Raw genomic sequence first — 24476 nt, 5'->3', positions numbered from 1 at the left:
CTAGTGACACCCTATCACTCACAGACACATAGATTTTCACCAGAGGAGGACATTTTGGGAAATCCTCCCTTCAGAGACACAGATAGTAATAAAAATCTTCAAATGTGTGTAGCACTAACTCTCGGTGGAGCTGCTGGTTTCACCGGCACCGGGTCTAGGGTTCCGTTGAGTTTACCTCTGGACGATATAAGCACCAACACTGGAGTACGTTTACAATGCTTTATTGAACCAAGTAATGAAGGAAGTAGCAGGAAAGAGGCAGGAGGGAAACTGCAGGGAAGCTCAAATACTTTCCTTTAGGATTCTTTAGAACGTCCTTTAAAGTTGAATACTATAATTAAATGCGATCCCCTTGTGAGAAACGATCTTTGCTCGCCTGGATAGGCTTCTCTCACTTGCCTAGCAGCCAGTACGTAGCACGAACAAAAGTCTCTGCCACAGACTTGTTTGGAATAAACCAGTACGATCCTCTGCCACAGGATGTATTGGTTCACGGTGAATGTCAGACACAGTACTTGGACCTCTAAGCCAACCCGGCAGTACTATGTAATAAGACTACTTCAGGATACGTCCTCCAACCGAGTCACCAGGTCCCTCTCCAGACCAGCACTCTGCATGATCCTTCCATGACGGGTCCTCCCCTGGGATCTCCTCGGTTGTCCAGCTTCTTCACTCTGGATAGACAGCTCAGGACCATTCCTCGGCTGCCGCGGTAGGCCCCAGACAGACCTCTGGGCCCACCCACGCGCCGCAGCGATGCGGGCCTCCATAACGGAGGGCCACGAGGTGGTATTCTAACACATAGCTGTCGGCCAGGAGGGCCAGCAGGTGGCTGTAAAAACAAACCCCTCACCCTTTTTTCATTGAGGAAACCTTGAAATAACTTTCTACTCTCAGGGAACCCCTGCTAATAATAGCTATAACTAGAGCTCCCAGTACATTAGCATTATGATCAATGGGAAGAAAGTCCCCCTTACAGATAGCTAAAAAGATCATCAGTGTCAGTGGGAACTTATCTGAGAGGCAGAAATTGCATTGCTCAAGGAACCCCTAGCAACCTCTGGAGGAACCCATGAGAAAGCCTGGTCTAGAGCCTCAAAACCTAGTTACTGTATCAGGAATAAAAGCCAGACAGAGGCCATAATCCTTCTCCATTCAATCCAGAACTAAGCTGGGCTTTAATACCAAGAGCTACAGTGCCTTGCAAAAGTATTCACCCCCTTGGCATTTTTCATGTTTTGTTGCCTCACAACCTGGAATTGACATGGATTGTTTGAGGATTTGCTTCATTTAATTTACAGAACACGCCCACAACTTTGAAGATTTTTTTTTTAATTGTGAAGCAAACAACAAATAAGACAAAATAACAGAAAAAGTCAATGTGCATAACTATTCACCCCCCTAAAATCAATACTTTGTAGAGACACCTTTTGCGGCTATCACAGCTCCAAGTCGCTTTGGATAAGTCTCTATGAGCTTCCCACATCTTACCACTGGGATTTTTTCCCATTCCTCCTTGCAAAACTGCTCCAGCTCCTTCAAGTTGAATGGTTTGCGCTTGTGAACAGCAATCTTTAAGTCTGACCACAGATTTTCAATTAGATTGAGGTCTGGGCTTTGACTAGGCCATTCCAACACATTTACATGTTTCCCCTTAAGTCATTCAAGTGTTGCTTTAGCAGTGTGTTTGGGGTCATTGTCCTGCTGGAAGGTGAACCTCCGTCCTAGCCTCAAATCACACACAGAGTGCAGGTTTTGCTCAAGAATATCCCTGTATTTAGCACCATCCATCTTTCCATCAACTCTGTCCAGTTTCCCAGTCCCGACTGTTGAAAAACATCCCCACAGCATGATGCTGCCACCACCATGTTTCACAGTAGAGGTGGTGTTCTTTGGGTGATGTGATGTGTTGGGTTTGCTCCAGATATAGCGTTTTCTTTGATGGGCAAAAAGTTAAATTTTAGTCTCATCAGACCAGAGAACCTTCCTCCATTCATTTTGGGAGTCTCCCACATGGCTTTTCACAAACTCAAAACGTGCCATTTTGTTTTTTGCTGAAAGTAATGTCTTTCTTCTGGCCACTCAGCCATAAAGCCCAACTCTATGGAGCGTACGGCTTATTGTGGTCCTATGTACAGATACTCCAGTCTCTACTGTGGAACTCTGCGGCTCCTCCAGGGTTACCTTAGGTCTCTGTGCTCCTCTCTGATTAATGTCCTCCTTGCCCGCTCCGTGAGTTTTGGTGTGCGCCCGTCTCTTGGCAGGTTTGCTGTTGTGCCATGTTCTTTCCATTTGGTTATGATAGATTTGATGGTGCTCCTAGGGATCATCAAAGATTTGGATATTTTTTTTTATAACCTAACCCTGACTTGTACTTCTCAACAACATTGTCCCTTACTTGTTTGGAGAGTTCCTTGGTCTTCATGGCAGTGTTTGGTTAGTGGTGCCTCTTGCTTAGGTGTTGCAGCCTCTGGGGCCTTTCACAAAGGTGTGTCTATGTAATGACAGGTCATGTGACACTTAGATTGCACACAGGTGGACATCATTTCACTAACTATGTGACTTCTGAAGGTAAGTGGTTGCACCAGAGCTTTTTATGGGCTTCATAACAAAGGGGGTGAATAGTAGTTTTATGTATATATTTTTCAACATTTTACTTAGACCATTGTGTTCTGAACCATCATATATAATTCAGATTAAAAAAACATTGAGGTAAAGGCTGCAATGTAACAAAATAGGTAAAAAGCCAGGGGGGGGTGAATACTTTTGCAATGCACTGTAGCATCAAGTACAGTACAGCTGGGCTCTTCCTTATCACATCCGGTGTGTTATGTCTTAGTGTCGTCTTGTTTCACTCTCACCTCCAGACTTCTCTCCTGCTGCACCTCTTGTCTGGAACGCACCCATATTAATGTGTGACGTGTCTTTCTTTTCAAACAGGCACTGCTTTTGGAAATGGAACGTATTTTGCAGTCAATGCAAATTATTCTGTAAACTACGCCAGACTTGATGGAAATGCACATGGACACATGTACCTGGCCCGCGTTCTCACCGGACTCTACTGTGCAGGACTTAAAGGGATGATAGCACCTCCAGCCAAAAACGCAGCCAACCCCACCGACCTTTATGACAGTGTGACGGATAACATCCAGAATCCTTCAATGTTTGTGATATTTAATGACATCCAGGCCTACCCCGAATATCACATCGTCTTCCAGTGATGATCTATGACTGTGTCCGGGGATCACACAATTCTCCGGGACAGAGACTCCTGAAAATCCCTGTTTTGGTGTCACTTAGTCGGATCGGGATATAATATTGTCAGAGCGTGGCTCCATCACTTGTCTACAGCAGCCATAAAACACTGATAAATAATTCCAGAGGAAACAAGCACACAGGGACTCATCAGTGAAGGATCAGAGAATGAGGAGGAGGGGAATGTCCTAGCCTCCCATTGTCTATATTCTCTGGGATCTCCATGGATCATTGCTCCACAACTTCTCATGTGCTGCACTCATTCTCTGGAACTCTGATCTTCACTCACTGAGCCTCAGACAGGAGAGAGCCAACTGCTTCTGGCTGGGGGGGGGGGCTGAGAACAATCAAGGTTGTCCCCTATGGTATCACCAGTTACATACTGTATTTACAATAATAGTGTATTATAGGTGACATGGTGGTTCAGCAGAACTTCATCCTCCTTTGGATACCATGTGACTACACAGCACCACCTCCATGTTCCCAATAATGATGATAAAGACTGCACGGAGGAGCCATGATGGTCCATCAGTCTTCCATAGAATAGTCATGGTTGGGGTTGTCTCTTCTCCCAGAAAATCCAAGCCATATCAGTGAGATGGTTCACCATCAATTGATGGCAACAGCAAATAAAGTGCTATTTAGTTGGTTGGTGCTGTGACCACACATTGCTCTATGGGGCCAATAGATGAGGCTCTGGTGGAGGTTCTCTCACCCTCTCAGCTCCACCCATCACTTGGAAAACCAGTGACTCCGCCCTCTGGCCTCTGACCTCTGACCTCTCACAGCTTATACCATCTCCTCAATCTACTTTATGGACAAACATCGTACACACATAACCTTTTCCATCTTTTGCAGTGCAACTGTCTTGGAAATTTTATAGAAAGGCAACTCCTATCCTCATACCGATCAGCGGTTCCAGATAATAATAATGGCTGCAGTAGGGAACAGACACAACAAGATACACTCAGCATCTTTCCAAATCACTCTCCAGTTTATTTGGCATATCTTGAGTTTTCTATAACCATGATTACATCGGTATCACATTGATATTATAATTGTACTTTTACAGTAACAAGGGGCGTTACATAGTTACATAGTAGGTGAGGTCCAAAAAAGACACAAGTCCATCAAGTCCAACCTATGTGTGTGATTATATGTCAGTATTACATTGTATATCCCTGTATGTTGTGGTCATTCAGGTGATTATCTAATAGTTTTTTTAAGCTATCAATGCTCCCCGCTGAGACCACCGCCTGTGGAAGGGAATTCCACATCCTTGCCGCTCTTACAGTAAAGAACATAGACAGGCCATCTTCTTATCAGACACTAAAGAATAATAAAAAATGTAATTAGAACATTATTAATGCCGAGTGCAGAATATAAGCAAAGCATACAGAATATAATACGGGTTTATACAGAATGTAACATTTCTTTCACACAATACACATAATAAGTGTCCTTGTGATTAATATTTCCATGGAACCTCAGGGAAGAATATCGATGTTTTGAAGTGCAATTATTATTTGTGTCCTTCAGGGTCTGTTCACACTATAAACTTTGCTGCAACACGGACAGTTTTGTGCCTTGAGATGCATTGCAGCCGGCTGCATTAGCAAGTCCATTCATAATAACCAATGGGTTGTAACCTACCTCAACACAGGAACATTTCTGGCATGTGGCGTTTTGTATCACAACATACATGTGCTGCGGTGCATTGGGGAGCCATTAAAACCCAACACATGCATGCCATGTTACTACAATGTACTGGTGTGTCTGAGTCCTAAGAGTAAATATGAAGTCTCCATACTGCTGGCCATTGGGGGTCTTATTTATAAAACTATTGGGAAAGGTAGGTGATGGAGGGGGTGGGGGGGTGGATCCAGACAGGTCCTATGAGCCAATCACATTACAACGTTCATTCTTCACCCATCGATTTTTGTTGCAGGTCTGATGTTTGATTGGTTGCCTGAAATGGATCTTCCTATATATGGCACTTTAGTCTGTTACAATGTAAAAATGTAAATGAATAAAAATGGTTACAATGTTGTGTTTTCAGATTATTTCATTTCATTGGCTCCCGCTGCTGTCAATCAAATCAAATGATGCGGGGGGGCGGGGCCGAGTCCGACATTCTGTGTCTATAGACACAAATGATGGACTCGGGAGCGCGCCCGCAAGGTAACCCCTCTGGGGAAGCGCCTCTCCGGGGGGGAGTTATCAGATGTGGGGAGGAGCCGGGGGACCCCAGAAGAGAAGGTTCGGGGCCATTCTGTGCAAAATGAGTTGCACAGTGGAGGTAAGTGTGTTATTTAAAAAAAAAAAAAGAAGGCTTTTACAATCACTTTAACACAGAATACTAATTCTGAGGATCAACAACCAACCAGATGTTGATAACCGAAGAGCTGACTGTTTGATGACAACTGAAGTCTTCAATAACCCCGAAATGTAATAGTGGGGTGTTTAGGTTACTGCATGAACCTACAATCACAAAGAGATTGCACCAACTTAAACTGAGTGAGATTTTTATTAACCACTTGCCGATCGGCCGCCGTCATTATACTGCGGCAGGTTGGCTCTACTGCGCGAATCACCGTAGCCGTACGTCGGTTCTTACAATAGATACAGTGGGTGCCGGAGCCTGTGACCAACGGCCGCGATGTCCACCGGCCACCTGCGATCGCTCCACAGAGAGCCAGGACAGGGATCTGTCAATGTAAACAAACAGATCCTCGTTCTGACAGGAAAGAGAGATTGTCTGTTCTTAGTGATCAGGAACAGCGATCTCTCTCTTCCTCCAGTCAGTCCCCTCCCCCCACAGTTATAAACACCTCCCAGGGAAAACATTTAACCCCTTGATCTCCCTCTAGTGTTAACTCCTACCCTGCCAGTGACATTTATACAGTAATCAGTGCATTTTTATAGCGCTGATCGCTGTATAAATGTCAGTGGTCCCAAAAAAAGTGTCCGATCTGTCCGCCGCAATGTCGCAGTCCCGCTAAAAATCACAGATCACCGCCATTACTAGTAAAAAATAAATAAATAAATAAAAATACCATCTCTCTGTCCCCTATTTTGTATGTAGCGCCCACCTGCTTAGGAGTGTGCTAGATTAGATAGGTAGGTTTAGAAATAGGCCAAATTACCAGTGTTTTACCATGTGGTGTAAGCTGGTGGGTTTGATTGGCATTGGAGGTTGATTAGAGTAGAGGAAGGTGTGGCCACCTGCACTCTGCCTGTGTAATTTCCACCTTTTTCTAAGAAATGTTCTGGAAAATCAGAGGAATAAAGGACTGGAGTGACAGGCAGTCTTTTGGAGACCCCTCTGGACCAATCATTATTTTGTTTGGGCGGAGGCGGGACTGCTATAAAAGGCTTGGTCACATGCTTCCTGGTGTGGTTGGTCTGCTGAGATCCAGAGAAGAAGGATGTAGAGACCAGTACAGCGTTGGTGCTCTCCCCTGCGGGGGAGAGGGAGGAACATGCAGGTGGAGAAGAGACTGCAGGAGATTTACATGGAGGTCGTTACTACTGACAGATACAAAGACTGGGAGAGGATCTTCTGTGGAATTATGGACGATCGCTCGGTAAACACAAGTGAGTGTAACCCAGGGGAACAGTGCTTTCAAGAGACTTTAAAGGGGTTAGAGTGCGGGTCCAGGAAAAGGAATAGGAGTGGGCCTTAGAGAACTAACACCCAGGAGGAATCCAAAAAGTCGCCCCTCTGGACTTTATTCAGAGTATCGTCCTTAGAGTTAAATTGGAAGTCAGGAAATAGTGACTAACAGGAGGAAGGAAAGATGCATTACACATTTTGGAACCAGTGCAAGATGAGAGTTCTCCACCAATGCTTTGCATATTCTGGATTGAGTCATGTGATAACAATGGAATGCCAGAAGTTGAATAAAGTTCATAAAGTTTAATGTTCATGGACTGTCTGTCGTGTCACATCTGTGAGGGATAGGGGGTAACGGGAACACACTTCAGGGAAGAACCAACTACCCAGCAGCTCCTACGGGGGTAGTGCGCTTCATGTAGATGCTATAACTTTTGGGCAAACCAATCAATATACACTTATTGCAAATTTTTTTTACCAAACATTTGTAGAAGAATACAAATCAGCCTAAACTGAGGAAGAAATTTGTTTTTTTATATATATATATATTTTGGGGGGATATTTATTATAGAAAAAAAAAAACGCTTTTTCTTCAAAATTGTCGCTCTTTTTTTGTTTATAGTGCAGAAAAAAAATGCTGAGGTGATCAAATACTACCAAAAGAAAGCTCTATTTGTGGGAAAAAAAGAAAATACATTTTGTTTGGGTTTGGGTGAACTAGAGATACTGTTGTACGAGGAGGATTTGGATTTGGATTTTGTGGGAATTTCAGAGACCTGGTTCAACAGCTCTCATGATTGTCTGGCAAACATTCAAGGGTATACCCTATACCGCAAGGATAGAGAGGGTAAAAAAGGGGGAGGGGTATGCCTATATATCAAGAATAATGTACAAGTGAATGTGAGAGATGACATCACTGAGGGGGCTAGAGAGGAGGTGGAATCCTTATGGGTAGAGCTCCAAAGGGATGAAGCTAAGGGGAAAATAATACTGGGAGTATGCTATAGGCCCCCTAACCTGAGGGAGGAAGTGGAGACGGATCTCCTATCACAAATTGGATTAGCAGCAAGGATGGGAAGTGTTATCATAATGGGGGATTTTAATTATCCAGACATAGACTGGGTGGAGGGAACCGCGCATTCATTTAAGGCTCGCCAGTTCCTTAATGTCTTGCAGGACAATTTTATGGGTCAGATGGTAGACGCACCAACTAGAAATAAAACATTACTAGATCTACTGATTACCAACAATACAGACCTGATAACAGATGTGGAAATACGGGGCAATTTAGGTAACAGCGATCACAGGTCAATTAGTTTCAGTATAAATCACACAAATAGGAAACATAAAGGGAACACAAAGACACTGAATTTCAAAAGAGCCAACTTCCCTAAACTACAAACCTTGCTAAAAGGCATAAATTGGGATAAAATATTAGGAACAAAGAATACGGAGGAGAGATGGGTTTGCTTTAAGAGCATATTAAATAAGGGCATTAACCAATGTATCCCATTGGGTAATAAATTTAAAAGAGCGAACAAAAATCCTGGATGGCTTAACTCCAATGTAAAAATGCATATAAAAGCAAAGGAGAAGGCCTTCAAAAAATACAAGGTTGAGGGATCATCATCAGCATTCAGACTTGAAATGCAACAAGAAATGTAAGGGTGCAATTAGGACAGCTAAGATAGAACATGAAAGACACATAGCGGAGGAGAGCAAAAAAAATCCCAAGAAATTCTTTAAGTATGTAAACAGTAAAAAAGGGAGGACAGACCATATTGGCCCCATAAAGAATGAGGAAGGACATCTGGTTACAAAGGATGGGGAGATGGCAAAGGTATTGAATTTATTCCTCTCCTCAGTCTTCACGAGTGAATCGGGGGGCTTCAGTAACTAAAACTGCAGAGTTTATCCTCAGGACACAACACAGGAAGCTCCTCCATGGTTAACAGAGGACAGAATTAAAATTAGACTTGAGAAACTTAACATTAATAAATCACCGGGACCAGATGGCTTGCATCCGAGGGTACTTAGGGAACTCAGTCAGGTGATTGCCAGACCGTTGTTCCTAATTTTTACAGACAGACTATTGACTGGAATGGTACCAGCTGATTGGAGAAAAGCCAATGTAGCACCAATATTTAAAAAGGGCCCAAAAAACTTCCCTGGGAATTACAGACCAGTTAGCCTAACATCAATAGTATGTAAACTCTTGGAGGGGATGATAAGTGACTATATACAAGATTTTAGTAATAAGAACGGTATCATTAGCAGTAATCAGCATGGATTCATGAAGAATTGTTCTTGCCAAACCAATCTGTTAACCTTCTATGAGGAAGTGAGTTGCCATCTAGATAAAGGAAGGCCCGTAGACGTGGTGTATCTGGATTTTGCAAAAGCATTTGACACAGTTCCCCATAAACGTTTACTGTACAAAATAAGGTCCGTTGGCATGGACCATAGGGTGAGTACATGGATTGAAAACTGGCTACAAGGGCGAGTTCAGAGGGTGGCGATAAATGGGGAGTACTCAGAATGGTCAGGGGTGGGTAGTGGGGTTCCCCAGGGTTCTGTGCTGGGACCAATCCTATTTAATTTGTTCATAAACGATCTGGAGGATGGGATAAACAGTTCCATCTCTGTATTTGCAGACGATACTAAGCTAAGCAGGGCAATAACTTCTCCGCAGGATGTGGAAATCTTGCAAAAAGACCTGAACAAATTAATGGGGTGGGCAACTACTTGGCAAATGAGGTTCAATGTAGAAAAATGTAAAATAATGCATCTGGGTGGCAAAAATCTGAATGCAATCTATAGACTGGGGGAGAACCTCTGGGGGAATCTAGGATGGAAAAGGACCTGGGGGTCCTAGTAGATGACATGACATGCAATGCCAAGCTGCTGCTAACAAAGCAAACAGAATATTGGCATTAAAAAGGGGATCAACTCCAGAGATAAAACGATAATTCTCCCGCTCTACAAGACTCTGGTCCGGCCGCACCTGGAGTATGCTGTCCAGTTCTGGGCACCAGTCCTCAGGAAGGATGTACTGGAAATGGAGCGAGTACAAAGAAGGGCAACAAAGCTAATAAAGGGTCTGGAGGATCTTAGTTATGAGGAAAGGTTGTGAGCTCGGAACTTATTCTCTCTGGAGAAGAGACACTTGAGAGGGGATATGATTTCTATATACAAATACTGGACTGGTGACCCCACAATAGGGATAAAACTTTTTCGCGGAAGAGAGTTTAACAAGACTCGTGGCCACTCATTAAAATTAGAAGAAAATAGGTTTAACCTTAAACTACGTAGAGGGTTCTTTACTGTAAGAGCGGCAAGGATGTGGAATTCCCTTCCACAGGCGGTGGTCTCAGCGGGGAGTTTTGATAGCTTCAAGAAACTATTAGATAATCACCTGAATTACCGCAACATACAGGGATATACAATGTAATACTGACATATAATCACACACATAGGTTGGACTTGATGGACTTGTGTCTTTTTTCAACCTCGCCTACTATGTAACTATGTAACAAGAATATACCCATGTATGCGTGTGATGTCAGCCAGGAAACTTGCCACTAGAGACTGGAAATGATCTAGTGTTTGCAAAGGTGAGTGATGATTCTCCAACCAAACAGACCGTGAGCTCCAAGGAAAAGACAAGCCCTCAATGAGCCTCCTCAATTTATCCACAGAGAGAAACCTGGCCTCTCCCAATACTAAATACCTCCAGGTACTATCAATATAGACAAGGAATGGTCTCAATGTGTTACAAATGAGGTCAATGTGTATGCTAGGGAGGTACTATACTAAATGGGTATTGAAAATAGATACTAAAAATGTGCAATAGCAGGGGCAACAATGTCTGAAACCCCAATTATCAGTACTGATTGGACACCAAAATAAACCCATATAAATATGTAGTGTGAGCCAAGAAACTTGCCACCAGGGACAAAATGGTACCTAGTGTTCAGGGGTGAGTGATGATTCTCCACCCAAACAGATCATGATCAGCAATTTATCCCCAGAGGGAAACCTGGCCCCTCCTAGCACCATGTTGACCCACTATCCATATCCCGGAACTTATGGACAGGATGGTGCCTGGGCTGCAGATCTCACCAATTCAGAGTAGTGGTTAATGATTCTTACTCTGAATGGTTTAAGGTTATTAATTACGTACCCCAAGGTTAGGTGTTATTAGTGGGGTACCCCAAGGTTCAGTGTTATTAATTGGGTACCCCAAGATTCAGTTTTATTAGTGGGGTACCCCAAGATTCAGTTTTATTAGTGGGGTACCCCAAGGTTCAGCGTTATTAGTGGTGTACCCCAAGGCTCAGTGTTAGTGGGGCACCCCAAGGTTAAGTGTTATCAGTGGGGTACCCCAAGGTTCAGTGTTATTAGTGGCATGCCCCAAGGTTCAGTGTTAGTGGGGTACCCCAAGGTTCAGTGTTATTAGTGGTGTACCCCAAGGCTCTGTTAGTGGGGCACCCCAAGGATAAGTGTTATCAGTGGTGTACCCCAAGGTTCAGTGTCATTAGCGGGGTACCCCAAGGTTCAGTGTTATTAGTGGCATGCCCTAAGGTTCAGTGTTATTAGTGGTGTACCCCAAGGCTCAGTGTTAGTGGGGTACCCCAAAGTTAAGTGTTATTGGTGGCATGCCCCAAGGTTCAGTGTTAGTGGGGTACCCCAAGGTTCAATGTTATTAGTGGGGTACCCCAAAGTTAAGTGTTATTAGTGGCATGCCCCAAGGTTCAGTGTTAGTGGGGTACCCCAAGGTTCACTGTTTTTAGTGATGTACCCCAAGGTTCAGTGTTATCAGTGGGGTACCCCAAGGTTCAGTGATATCAGTGGGGTACCCCAAGGTTCAGTGTTAACAAATATTATGCTATATGCATTTTTCTGATACCATTTCTGGTGCAGATTTTATATACATTATATTTTTATTTCACATCATTTTCGGTGTCCCTGTTTTTCCGGTATTCCTATTCTATTAGGAGGTATTACATACCATTTTGAGCATGATTCATCAGCTCTTTTAACATATAATACACATTTTTGTGTTGTATAGGTATAGTTATTTTACTTCCTGTATTGAATTGTCAAATGTATAGAAAAAAACTGCGCTATACCATGGATTGAATGTGAATGTACATAAATAAATCATACATATCATAAAATGATCAATTATAAATCAAAAAGATCCCTCTTATAAACACAACACCAAAGAAATCCGAAAAAATGTGCAGTAATCAAATAATGTCATAAAAAATCAGTGATAACCATTGCAAGTAAAGTTGTGAGTCAGTATATGCATATGATCTTGACTGAAGAAAAACAGAGACCTCGAGTGAAAAAAATGAGAAAAAGTCCCAAAGAAAAGCACCTCAATATTGCACAAAGAGGACTTGATTGTGAAGATTGCATTAACACTCCGCTTACAGTGATCCTTCACCCATAGGCGTCAGGGGGTGTGCCGGGTGTGCCTGGGCACACCCTAATCACCCCTTCTGGCGCAGATTCCCCATAGCCCCATAACAGGGCTCCTAAATTTTTTTTTTAAATAATAAAAAGATTAAAAGAACAACCTACTGACACCATCCACTGCCCTACTGACAAGTCTACTGCTCTACTAACACTTTCCATGTTTTAATACATTTGGGGTGCACACCCTAATGCAATAGGCTGCGCACACCTATGCCTTCACCACATAGATTTTGCGCTTACCAAAAAGCAAGCAATAAAGGCTTGTATGCAGACCAAACCAGGGATGTCCAGCTGGCAGTGTGACTTGTCTATGTGCAGGAAATTCACAGACTGGAGCTCAAAGGGCCGGTTCACACGGGGGCGACTTGTCAGGCGACCTAGCCGCCTGACAAGTCGCCTCCCATTCTGTACAATGGAACTGTTCTAATCGGAGCGACGCAAGTCGCTCCGACTTAGAAGAAAGGTTCCTGTACTACCCTGGGGGCGACTTGTATAGACTTCTATACAGAAGTCGTCTTGCAAGTCGCCCCGGCAGTCGTGTGCAGGTCGCCTCGGTGAGGCGACCTGCAAGTCGTGCCGCATCTAGTGTGAACCGGCACAAAGGCATGTAGACAAAGGAGAAATGGCCATAGTGTAAATCACAGGGTTGTTGTTCTGGGTCTTTGATAAAAAACATCACCTAGTGGTGTTCTCAGATCCCAAATGGCGATGACCCCCCAGCTTTGCAGTCTGGGGGTCACTTCAGGCTTATGTGATGGTATCTAGAGAAGCTCAGGGGTGGTGTTGTGCACATCAGATCAAAGGATTTCTTGTTGGAATTTCTCAGCAGAATCACCAGGCACCAAAAAAGGATAAAAAAATGGAACTAATAGTGAAAAGTACCTTTTGAAAAGGGATTTATTCCATATAAAAATGGGTGCTTACAAAATGGTTGATAAAAACAGGCATGTAAAGGGATTAGAGATGGATCCGGACGCTGCTCACGGCCTGCGTTCCAGAAACCAGGAAGTGCGTTCCAAGGAGCAGGAAATGACGTCAGTGCCACCGGAAATACGTCAACATGTTTCGCCAACCTACAAGGCATTATCAAAGACCATTTTGAATTGTCATTGCACGATTTGTTCGTATTAACCGTTTCTACTGGTCACTCAGTGTGCGGAGGTCTGTGTGTGCTGAGATCTGTGTGTGCGGAGGTCTGTGTGTGCGGAGATCTGTGTGTGCGGAGGTCTGTGTGTGCGGAGAGCTGTGTGTGCGGAGGTCTGTGTGTGCGGAGGTCTGTGTGTGCGGAGGTCTGTGCGTGCAGAGGGCTGTGCGTGCGGAGGTCTGTGCGTGCGGAGGTCTGTGCGTGCGGAGGTCTGTGCGTGCGGAGGTCTGTGCGTGCGGAGAGCTGTGCGTGCGGAGGTCTGTGCGTGCGGAGGTCTGTGCGTGCGGAGGTCTGTGCGTGCGGAGGTCTGTGCGTGCGGAGGTCTGTGCGTGCGGAGGTCTGTGCGTGCGGAGGTCTGTGCGTGCGGAGAGCTGTGCGTGCGGAGATCTGTGCGTGCGGAGGTCTGTGCGTGCGGAGGTCTGTGCGTGCGGAGGTCTGTGTGTGCAGAGAGCTGTGTGTGCGGAGGTCTGTGTGTGCGGAGGGCTGTGTGTGCGGAGGGCTGTGTGTGCGGAGAGCTGTGTGTGCGGAGGTCTGTGTGTGTGGAGGTCTGTGTGTGCGGAGGTCTGTGTGTGCGGAGGGCTGTGCGTGCGGAGAGCTGTGCGTGCGGAGGGTCTGTGCGTGCGGAGGTCTGTGCGTGCGGAGGTCTGTGCGTGCGGAGGTCTGTGCGTGCGGAGGTCTGTGTGTGCAGAGAGCTGTGTGTGCGGAGATCTGTGTGTGCGGAGGTCTGTGTGTATGGAGTTCTGTGTGTGCGGAGGTCTGTGTGTGCGGAGGTCTGTGTGTATGGAGTTCTGTGTGTGCGGAGATCTGTGTGTGCGGAGGTCTGTGTGTGCGGAGGGCTGTGTGTGCGGAGAGCTGTGTGTGCGGAGGTCTGTGTGTGTGGAGGTCTGTGTGTGCGGAGGTCTGTGTGTGCGGAGGGCTGTGTGTGCGGAGAGCTGTGCGTGCGGAGGGTCTGTGCGTGCGGAGGTCTGTGTGTGCGGAGGTCTGTGCGTGCGGAGGTCTGTGCGTGCGGAGGTCTGTGTGTGCAGAGAGCTGTGTGTGCGGAGATCTGTGTGTGCGGAGGTCTGTGTGTGCGGAGGTCTGTGTGTGCGGAGGTCTGTGTGTATGGAGTTCTGTGTGTGCGGAGGTCTGTGTGTGCGGAGGTCTGTGTGTATGGAGTTCTGTGTGTGCGGAGGTCTGTGTGTATGGAGTTCTGTGTGTGCGGAGGTCTGTGTGTGCGGAGGTCTGTGTGTGTGGAGGTCTGTGTGTGCGGAGGGCTGTGTGTGCGGAGAGCTGTGTGTGCGGAGGTCTGTGTGTGCGGAGGTCTGTGCGTGCGGAGAGCTGTGTGTGCGGAGGTCTGTGTGTGCGGAGGTCTGTGCGTGCGGAGGGCTGTGTGTGCGGAGGTCTGTGTGTGTGCGGAGAGCTGTGTGTGCGGAGGTCTGTGTGTGCGGAGGTCTGTGTGTGCGGAGGTCTGTGCGTGCGGAGAGCTGTGTGTGCGGAGGTCTGTGTGTGTGCGGAGAGCTGTGTGTGCGGAGGTCTGTGTGTGTGCGGAGAGCTGTGTGTGCGGAGGTCTGTGTGTGCGGAGGTCTGTGCGTGCGGAGGTCTGTGCGTGCGGAGAGCTGTGCGTGCGGAGGTCTGTGCGTGCGGAGGTCTGTGTGTGCGGAGGTCTGTGTGTGTGCGGAGAGCTGTGTGTGCGGAGGTCTGTGTGTGTGCGGAGAGCTGTGTGTGCGGAGGTCTGTGTGTGCGGAGGTCTGTGTGTGCGGAGGTCTGTGCGTGCGGAGAGCTGTGTGTGCGGAGGTCTGTGTGTGTGCGGAGAGCTGTGTGTGCGGAGGTCTGTGTGTGTGCGGAGAGCTGTGTGTGCGGAGGTCTGTGTGTGCGGAGGTCTATGCGTGCGGAGGTCTGTGCGTGCGGAGAGCTGTGCGTGCGGAGGTCTGTGTGTGCGGAGGGCTGTGTGTGCGGAGAGCTGTGTGTGCGGAGGTCTGTGTGTGCGGAGGTCTGTGTGTGCGGAGGTCTATGTGTGCGGAGGTCTGTGTGTGCGGAGGTCTGTGTGTGGAGAGCTGTGTGTGCAGAGGTCTGTGTGTGGAGAGCTGTGTGTGCAGAGGTCTGTGTGTGCTCGGCTAAACTCGTGGGGCATCTGATACCAGATATCTCGCCTCTTTTTTGGTGACAATACCTTCATCTTGGGCATCCTTTACCAGACGTCTCAGCTTGGCTTTGAATTTGTTGGTAGGGTTACCTCCAAGTTTTTCATATGTTTCAGCATCATAGACCAGTCTATTTAGCTCGGCTAAATAGTCAGATTTAGTAAGGATAACAAGCCCCCCCCCTTATCCGCACTTCGGATGACAATCTGCTTATTTTCTTCTAGGGATTTGATACCCCTTTCTATGTCTGTTTTACGCCTACTGGGTTTGATTGACAATCCTTCTAGATCCTGCTGGATAGGGTTGTCCCGATACCACTTTTTTAGGACCGAGTACAAGTACCGATACTTTTTTTTAATGTCACGTGACAGTTTTTTTTTTTTTAACAGTGCTTTTTTTTTGGGGGGGGGGGGGTGAACGTTGTATGTGTGTGTTATTTTTTTTTTTTTATAATTTTTATTTTTTACAATAATTTTTTTATTCTTTATTTTTTTTTTTTTTTAATCAGCCCTGTTGGGGGGCTTTGGTGAGATATCAGGGGTCCTAACAGACCTCTGATATCTCCCCCTTGAGACAGAGAAAGAGACAGAGGATAGAGATTCCCCAGTCCCTTTCTCTGCAGTCTCAGCTGCACTGAGAATGAATGGAGAGAAGACAGCGGCTCCTCTCCATTCATAAACTGACACATCGTAATCACAGGAGATTACAATGTTTCAGTTATGTGAATAGACAGAGTCAGCTGACTCTCTCCATAAACAAAGGAAGGAGGAGGAGGACGGAGGAACGGAGGGGGAGAACGGAGGGGGACAGATAAGGAGAGAGGAACGGAGGGGGAGAACGGAGGGGGACAGATAAGGAGAGAGGAATGCAGGGGACAGCGGAGGGGGACAGAGGAAAGGAGGGGGCATGGAGGAGGATGCAGTGACAGTCAGCTGTGAGCGATCACCGCTGTCTGTCACTAAAGCTGGTGAAAGCCGCTGGGGGAGAATCTTGTAACTCCCCCACGCGCCGATCACAGCTGTCTTCCGGGTATCGGGGGAAGCATCGGGAGCATTTGCCCGAGTACAAGTACTTGGGCAAATGCTCGGTATCGGTGCCGATACCGATACTAGTATCGGTATCGGGACAACCCTACTGCTGGACCAAGGATCTAAAAACCTCTATAAAATGGGTGTGCAGAGAGCTGTGTGTTTTCTTTGGTGGCCAAAAAGTTCAGTTTTAGTCTCATCAGACCAGAGCACCTTCCTCCATACATTTTGGGAGTCTCCCACATGCCTTTTCCCAAACTCAAAACGTGCCATTTTGTTTTTTGATGAAAGTAATGTCTTTCTTCTGGCCACTCTGCTATAAAGCCCAACTCTATGGAGCGTACGGCTTATTGTGGTCCTATGTACAGATACTCCAGTCTCTGCTGTAGAACTCTGCAGCTCCTCCAGGGTTACCTTAGGTCTCTGTGCTCCTCTCTGATTAATGTCCTCCTTGCCCGCTCCGTGAGTTTTGGTGTGCGGCCGTCTCTTGGCAGGTTTGCTGTTGTGCCATGTTCTTTCCATTTGGTTATGATAGATATGATGGTGCTCCTAGGGATCATCAAAGATTTGGATATTTTTTTTATAACCTAACCCTGACTTGTACTTCTCAACAACATTGTCCCTTACTTGTTTGGAGAGTTCCTTGGTCTTCATGGCAGTGTTTGGTTAGTGGTGCCTCTTGCTTAGGTGTTGCCGCCTCTGGGGCCTTTCACAAAGGTGTGTCTATGTAATGACAGATCATGTGACACTTAGATTGCACACAGGTGGACATCATTTCACTAATTATGTGACTTCTGAAGGTAATTGGTTGCACCAGAGCTTTTTATGGGCTTCATAACAAAGGGGGTGAATACAAACGCACATGACAATTATCATTTTTTTATTTCTTAAAAATCGTTTTATGTATATATTTGTCTAATTTTACTTCACCAACTTAGACTATTGTGTTCTGATCATCACATATAATTCAGATTAAAAAAAAAAAAAAAAAAACATTGAACTAAAGGCTGTAATGTAACAAAATAGGTAAAAAGTCAAGGGGGGTGAATACTTTTGCAGGGCACTGTAATTCGCTTAAGGTTACCTCCTCTCCAATGACCCTCAACTCTGTCTATGCCACAGAAGGTGAGGCCACTAGGGTCCCTTCCGTGAAATAGTCTGAAATGATTGGATAAACTGTAATGTTTGAAACCCTTCTTAAACCTATTAACATGTTCTCGTAATCGAACTCCCAATGCTCTGGTGGTCCTACCTACGTATTGTAACCCACATGGACAGGACAATAAGTAGGTGACATGGGTGGTACCACTTGTAATAAATTCGTTGATTTTGAAGGAGTGACCAGTGGCGTGTGCTGTGAACTCAGCTGTTTTCCTCACCCTGTGTTTGGATGTTTTACACATAACACATCTCCCACAACTGAAAAAACCCACCTGATCTAAAAAGTTGCATAGCTTTTTCAGGGGGTCTACAACATTGGGTGCCAGCTTGAGTCGTAGCGTGGGGGGCTTAGTGTAGATAAACTGTGGTTTACTAGGTAGCAATCTGGCTAAATCATCGTCTTTCAACAGAAGATGCCAATATTTACGAATAATTTGTTCCACTTGTTTGTGTTGGCGGGTAAAACCTGACATAAAAGCAATGCCAAAATCTCTTTTGACAGCTACCTTCTTTGATTGTCCCTGTTCATACCTCTTGCTATAGATAAGGTTTTATTTAACTTGCATGGAGTGTAACCTTTTTCCAAAAACCTATCAAACAGAACTTGCGCTTGTAAGTCAAAATCCTTGATTCTTGCGCAATTGCGCCTGACTCCCAGAAATTGGCTTTTGGGAGTGGAACTAAGCCACCAGGGGTGATGGCAACTTCCCAGGGGAATATACCCATTTCTGTCTACTTCCTTAAAATAGGTTTTAGTGGACAGTAAATGGTTGTCCTTGAAAATGACTAAATCAAGGAAATTGATGCTGTGACTGTCAGAAGTAGCTGAGAATGATATACCAAACCTATTCTCACCAATTTTCGACAAAAACTGGGAAAAAGACTAATTTGATCCTGCCCAAATAATAATAATATCGTCGATATAACGCTTGTAAAACTTAAGCTGAGGAATGTTAGCACCAGAAATGGCATCTTTCTCCCAAAAACTCATGAGGAAGTTCGCCACCGAGGGGGCATACTTTGCCCCCATAGCCACACCCTTCCTCTGTCTGAAATATTGCTTATCATGCCAGAAAAAGTTGTGGCTCATGGCTAGATCCAGGGCATGGACAAGAAAATCTTTTGGGTTGGTTTTTAATTTTGTTATTATTTAAGGCCCAAACCACAGCTTCAACTGCATGTCTCCTTTGAATGTTGGTATACAGAGAATTGACATCAATACCGGCTAGTATATGGCCATCGCCAACTACTACCTGCTGTAATCATTCCATGAGATGTCTGCTATCCCTGAGGTAGGCTGGACAACTTTGTGCCAGCGGCTGTAGAGAACAATCTAAGTATTCACCAATTCTGGCAAACAAAGAATCCACCCCACTCACAATGGGTCTGCCAGGAGGTTTGGCTGGGTTCCTATGAATTTTGGGTAATTGGTAGATAACTGGCACTCATGGGGCATCTGGTACCAGATATCTCACCTCTTTTTTGGTGACAATACCTTCATCTTGGGCATCCTTTACCAGACATCTAAGCTTGGCTTTGAATTTGTTGGTAGGGTTACATCCCAGTTTTTCATATGTTTCAGCATCATAGACAAGTCTGTTTAGCTCGGCTAAATAGTCAGATTTATTAAAGTGGAGGTTTGCTGAAAAAAAAATATTAAAAGCCAGCAGCTACAAATACTGAAGCTGCTGACTTTTAATATATGGACACTTACCTGTCCAGGGAGCCTGCGATGTCGGCAGCCGAAACCGATCCATCCTTCGGCTCTCAGCTGCTGCCGCCGCCATCCTCCGTAAGGAAATAAGGAAGTGAAGCTGTGCGGCTTTACTTCCTGCTTCCCTACTGCGCATGCGCGAGCCACGCTGCATGTCCTCACAGGTCCCTGCTGTATTCTGTGTCTCACAGCATACAGCGGGGGAGGATGGGGTAGGCGGCGGAAGTGGCGTAGGTCACCGCAATCACCGCGGTGATCTATGCCAGGAAGTGGGAGCAAATACCTGTATAAGACAAGTATCTGCTCCCTCCTCCCCCCTGAAAGATGCCAAATGTGACACCGGAGGGGGGGGAGAATCCAAAAAGTGGAAATTCCATTTTTGGGTGCAACTCCACTTTAAGGCTAACAAGCCCCCCCCTCCCCATCCGCACTTCGGATGACAATCTGCTTATTTTCTTCTAGGGATTTGATACCCCTTTCTATGTCTGTTTTATACCTACTGGGTTTGATTGACAATCCTTCTAGATCCTGCTGGACCAAGGATCTAAAAACCTCTATAAAATGGGTGTGTGCGGAGGTCTGTGTGTGCGGAGGGCTGTGTGTGCGGAGGTCTGTGTGTGCGGAGGGCTGTGTGTGCGGAGGTCTGTGTGTGCGGAGGTCTGTGTGTGCGGAGGTCTGTGTGTGCGGAGGTCTGTGTGTGCGGAGGTCTGTGTGTGCGGAGGTCTGTGTGTGCGGAGGTCTGTGTGTGTGTGGAGGTCTGTGTGTGCGGAGGTCTGTGTGTGCGGAGGTCTGTGTGTGCGGAGGTCTGTGTGTGCGGAGGTCTGTGTGTGCGGAGGGCTATGTGTGCGGAGGTCTGTGTGTGCGGAGAGCTGTGTGTGCGGAGGTCTGTGTGTGCGGAGAGCTATGTGTGCGGAGGTCTGTGTGTGCGGAGGTCTGTGTGTGCGGAGGTCTGTGTGTGCGGAGGGCTATGTGTGCGGAGGTCTGTGTGTGTGGAGGTCTGTGTGTGCGGAGGTCTGTGTGTGCGGAGGTCTGTGTGTGCGGAGAGCTGTGTGTGCGAAGAGCTATGTGTGCGGAGGTCTGTGTGTGTGGAGGTCTGTGTGTGCGGAGGTCTGTGTGTGCGGAGGTCTGTGTGTGCGGAGAGCTGTGTGTGCGGAGGTCTGTGTGTGCGGAGGGCTATGTGTGCGGAGGTCTGTGTGTGCGAAGAGCTATGTGTGCGGAGGTCTGTGTGTGCGGAGGTCTGTGTGTGCGGAGGTCTGTGTGTGCGGAGGTCTGTGTGTGCGGAGGTCTGTGTGTGCGGAGGGCTATGTGTGCGGAGGTCTGTGTGTGCGAAGAGCTATGTGTGCGGAGGTCTGTGTGTGCGGAGGTCTGTGTGTGCGGAGGTCTGTGTGTGCGGAGGTCTGTGTGTGCGGAGAGCTGTGTGTGCGGAGGTCTGTGTGTGCGGAGAGCTATGTGTGCGGAGGTCTGTGTGTGTGGAGGTCTGTGTGTGCGGAGGGCTGTGTGTGCGGAGGTCTGTGTGTGCGGAGGTCTGTGTGTGCGGAGGTCTGTGTGTGCGGAGGGCTGTGTGTGCGGAGGTCTGTGTGTGCGGAGGTCTGTGTGTGCGGAGGGCTGTGTGTGCGGAGGTCTGTGTGTGCGGAGGTCTGTGTGTGCGGAGGGCTGTGTGTGCGGAGGGCTGTGTGTGCGGAGGGCTGTGTGTGTGGAGGTCTGTGTGTGCGGAGGGTCTGTGTGTGCGGAGGTCTGTGTGTGCGGAGGTCTGTGTGTGCGGAGGGCTGTGTGTGCGGAGGTCTGTGTGTGCGGAGGTCTGTGTGTGCGGAGGGCTGTGTGTGCGGAGGGCTGTGTGTGCGGAGGGCTGTGTGTGTGGAGGTCTGTGTGTGCGGAGGGTCTGTGTGTGCGGAGGTCTGTGTGTGCGGAGGTCTCTGTGTGTGTGGAGGTCTGTGTGTGCGGAGGGCTGTGTGTGCAGAGGTCTGTGTGTGCGGAGGTCTCTGTGTGTGTGTGGAGGTCTGTGTGTGCGGAGGGTCTGTGTGTGCGGAGGTCTGTGTGTGCGGAGGTCTCTGTGTGTGTGGAGGTCTGTGTGTGCGGAGGGCTGTGTGTGCAGAGGTCTGTGTGTGCGGAGGTCTCTGTGTGTGTGTGGAGGTCTGTGTGTGCGGAGGGCTGTGTGTGCGGAGGTCTGTGTGTGCGGAGGTCTGTGTGTGCGGAGGTCTCTGTGTGTGTGTGGAGGTCTGTGTGTGCGGAGGGCTGTGTGTGCGGAGGTCTGTGTGTGCGGGGAGCTGTGTGTGCGGGGGAGCTGTGTGTGCGGGGAGCTGTGTGTGCGGAGGTCTGTGTGTGCGGAGAGCTGTGTGTGCGGAGGTCTGTGTGTGCGGAGGTCTGTGTGTGCGGAGGTCTGTGTGTGCGGAGAGCTGTGTGTGCGGAGGTCTGTGTGTGCGGAGGTCTGTGTGTGCGGAGGGCTGTGTGTGCGGAGGTCTGTGTGTGCGGAGGTCTGTGTGTGCGGAGGTCTGTGTGTGTGCGGAGGTCTGTGTGTGTGCGGAGGTCTGTGTGTGTGCGGAGGTCTGTGTGTGTGGAGCTGTGTGTGTGGAGGGACTTTCCTTGAACAGGAGGAGAGATCTCGGTGAGAGCAAAAAATGAAACAGAAAGTAAAGAGCTCTGAGCCATTCCATGATCCACACCCAGATCACACAACGTTTGTCTCCCAGACCTTCACCTGTCCAGACCAACCTTTACTGCCAGAGGATGGAGGACTTCCAGTACCCATACCCCGTCTCCCTCCGGTGGGGTGACGGCCCCGAGAGGCTGAAGAAGCTAAAAAATAAACTTCTTCTGTATTTCCAGAAGAGGAGCGAATCTAATGGAGGAGAATGTGAGATCCGAGACACCGACTGCAGCCGGGGATACATCCTCATACACTTCAAGGAGGAAGAAGGTAGGTACTGGGGGGGAGGGGGATCATTATACACTACAAGGAGTAGGCAGGTACAGTGCCTTGAAAAAGTATTCATATCCCTTGAAATTTTCCACATTTTCTCATGTTTCAACCAAAAACGTAAATGTATTTTATTGGGATTTTATGTGATAGACCAACACAAAGTGTCACATAAATTTGAAGTGGAAGGAAAATGATAAATGATACAAATCAATATGTGAAAAGTGTGGGTGAGGGGCATTTGTATGGCGCCCCCCGGAGCCAATATTTTGTAGAACCCCCTTTCTCTACAAGTCTTTTTGGGGATGTCTCTACCAGCTTTGCACATCTAGAGAGGACATTTCTGCCCATTCTTCTTTGTAAAATATCTCAAGCTCTGTCAGATTGGATGGAGAGCGTCTGTGAACAGCAATTTTCAAGTCTTGTCACAGATTCTCAATGTGATTTAGGTCTGGACCGTGACTGGGCCATTCTAACTCATGAATATGCTTTGATCTAAACCATTGCCAAAGTCTATTAAATCCCCAGTCTCTGGAATTGCTTACAGTCCAGGGCATGGGCTGGTGGCCCTTGGGCCCAGTGCCAACACTTGGGCAGGTGACTCATCATTCATAACTTCCTCTGATGAAAAGTCAATTAATTCCATACATTCTGTGATCTGTGGCTGGAGAGATGAGCCGACTGCTCCACCTCCTGTACCCTCATCCAGCTGAGGGTGATGGCACCATCGTTTGCGCTCACAGCCGAACGTTCGTTTTTCGAAAATGGGTTCGGCAAATTTTTCGTATAGTGTATGGGCAGCATTACTCTGCCACATTGCTGACTCTTCAGCCAGGATTTCAGAGTTGTCAGTTGGTATTTCCTGATAGTCCCAGGCAGAGGGAGCCCAGACCTGCCGCTGAGCAGAATCTAGCAGCCGTCTGTAGGCGATCTCCAGCTCCCATTCCTGATTGGCTAGAGACTCCAAATTTTCCAGTGCCCAGGGAACTTCTGAGACATTCAGCCTCCGTTCTCTGTATTCCAAGATTTCTTCCAAACGCCACTCCAAATTGGACCCAAAGTCAGGGTCCTCAGACAGCCTCACTAATAACAGCCCCGCCGTAGCCAAAGCCTTCTGTTGTGGTGTCGTTCGCTGTCCACAGGCACACTTAGACTACATACCAGCGGAGGGCTCTGTAGCTCTCGTCCAACCGCATCTCCGCCTGGATCGGCCTGGTTACCTCCTGGTGTCGCTGATCATGGGCTAGCACTTCCTTCCAGAGTTCCCAGTGGAAGTTGATAATCAGCACAGACCCCCCCCCCCTCTGACAGGGAGAGCCGCCAATCGGCTCTCCCTGTCAGTGCACACCGAGGAATGCAGTTTACCGGCACTTCCCGGTTCACGCGATGATAAGCTGTGATTGGCCACAGCTGATCACGTGTTAAGAAGCCTCTATCAGAGGCTTCTTATCACAGTCGGAGATGAGGTGTGTCAGAGTGACACGCCGCACTCACCGCGCTGCGTGTCCCCACGGCCGCGCGCCGGCATGTTATTCTGCTGGATGTCCTATGACGCCCAGTCAGGATAACAGAACCACTTCCCGGCTGTTATAGGCCGGACAGGAAGTGGTTAAAAACAAACAATTAGAGGTTGAAACCTACAGACCATGGTAGGTAGAAATAGGAATGTACTGTAAGTGATGTGCAACGTATGATGTATGAAGTACAGGTGAGAAGACTGCAAATGTTACAATCATTTAAAAATAAAACCTCAGCTCGCATGGATCTGTAGATGTGACAGATTCTGGTATGTAGCACACATGGGAGTCAGTCACATGTGTGCAAGTCACAAGCAAGTCTCAAGTCTTAACCTTCAAGTCACAAGCAAGTCCCAAGTTACTGTGGCGAAAAGCAAGCAAGTCAAGTCGAGTCCCTGCTAGAAGTCAAGCAAGTCAATTGGAGTCCCTGCTAGAAGTCAAGCAAGTCAAGTCGAGTCCCTGCTAGAAGTCAAGCAAGTCAATTGGAGTCCCTGCTAGAAGTCAAGCAAGTCAAGTCGAG

The 24476-nt window shown here is 47.3% G+C and overlaps 2 protein-coding genes across 3 annotated transcripts in view; both read left to right on the top strand.

The window, feature by feature from the left end:
* The window catches only part of LOC141147316 (protein mono-ADP-ribosyltransferase PARP14-like), a 108075-nt gene extending 102762 nt beyond the window's left edge, over positions 1–5313 (top strand). Inside the window, exon 17 of the mRNA XM_073634533.1 lies at positions 2941–5313. Within this exon, the coding sequence (XP_073490634.1) occupies positions 2941–3221 (281 nt within the window). The 3' untranslated portion in view covers positions 3222–5313. The remainder of the gene's footprint in view (positions 1–2940) is intronic.
* A 16859-nt stretch (positions 5314–22172) lies between these two features.
* The window catches only part of LOC141147311 (protein mono-ADP-ribosyltransferase PARP14-like), a 154213-nt gene continuing 151909 nt past the window's right edge, over positions 22173–24476 (top strand). For both annotated transcript variants that reach the window (XM_073634525.1, XM_073634524.1), the window contains exon 1: positions 22173–22439. In XM_073634525.1, coding sequence (XP_073490626.1) covers positions 22175–22439 — 265 coding nt within the window. In that variant the 5' untranslated portion in view covers positions 22173–22174. The remainder of the gene's footprint in view (positions 22440–24476) is intronic.

The sequence above is a fragment of the Aquarana catesbeiana genome, linkage group LG06, assembly GCF_042186555.1.
Source record: "Aquarana catesbeiana isolate 2022-GZ linkage group LG06, ASM4218655v1, whole genome shotgun sequence".
NCBI classification, from domain to species: Eukaryota; Metazoa; Chordata; class Amphibia; order Anura; family Ranidae; genus Aquarana; species Aquarana catesbeiana.
Note: the sequence above shows the minus strand (reverse complement) of the source record. Positions and strands in the feature narration are given on the sequence as shown.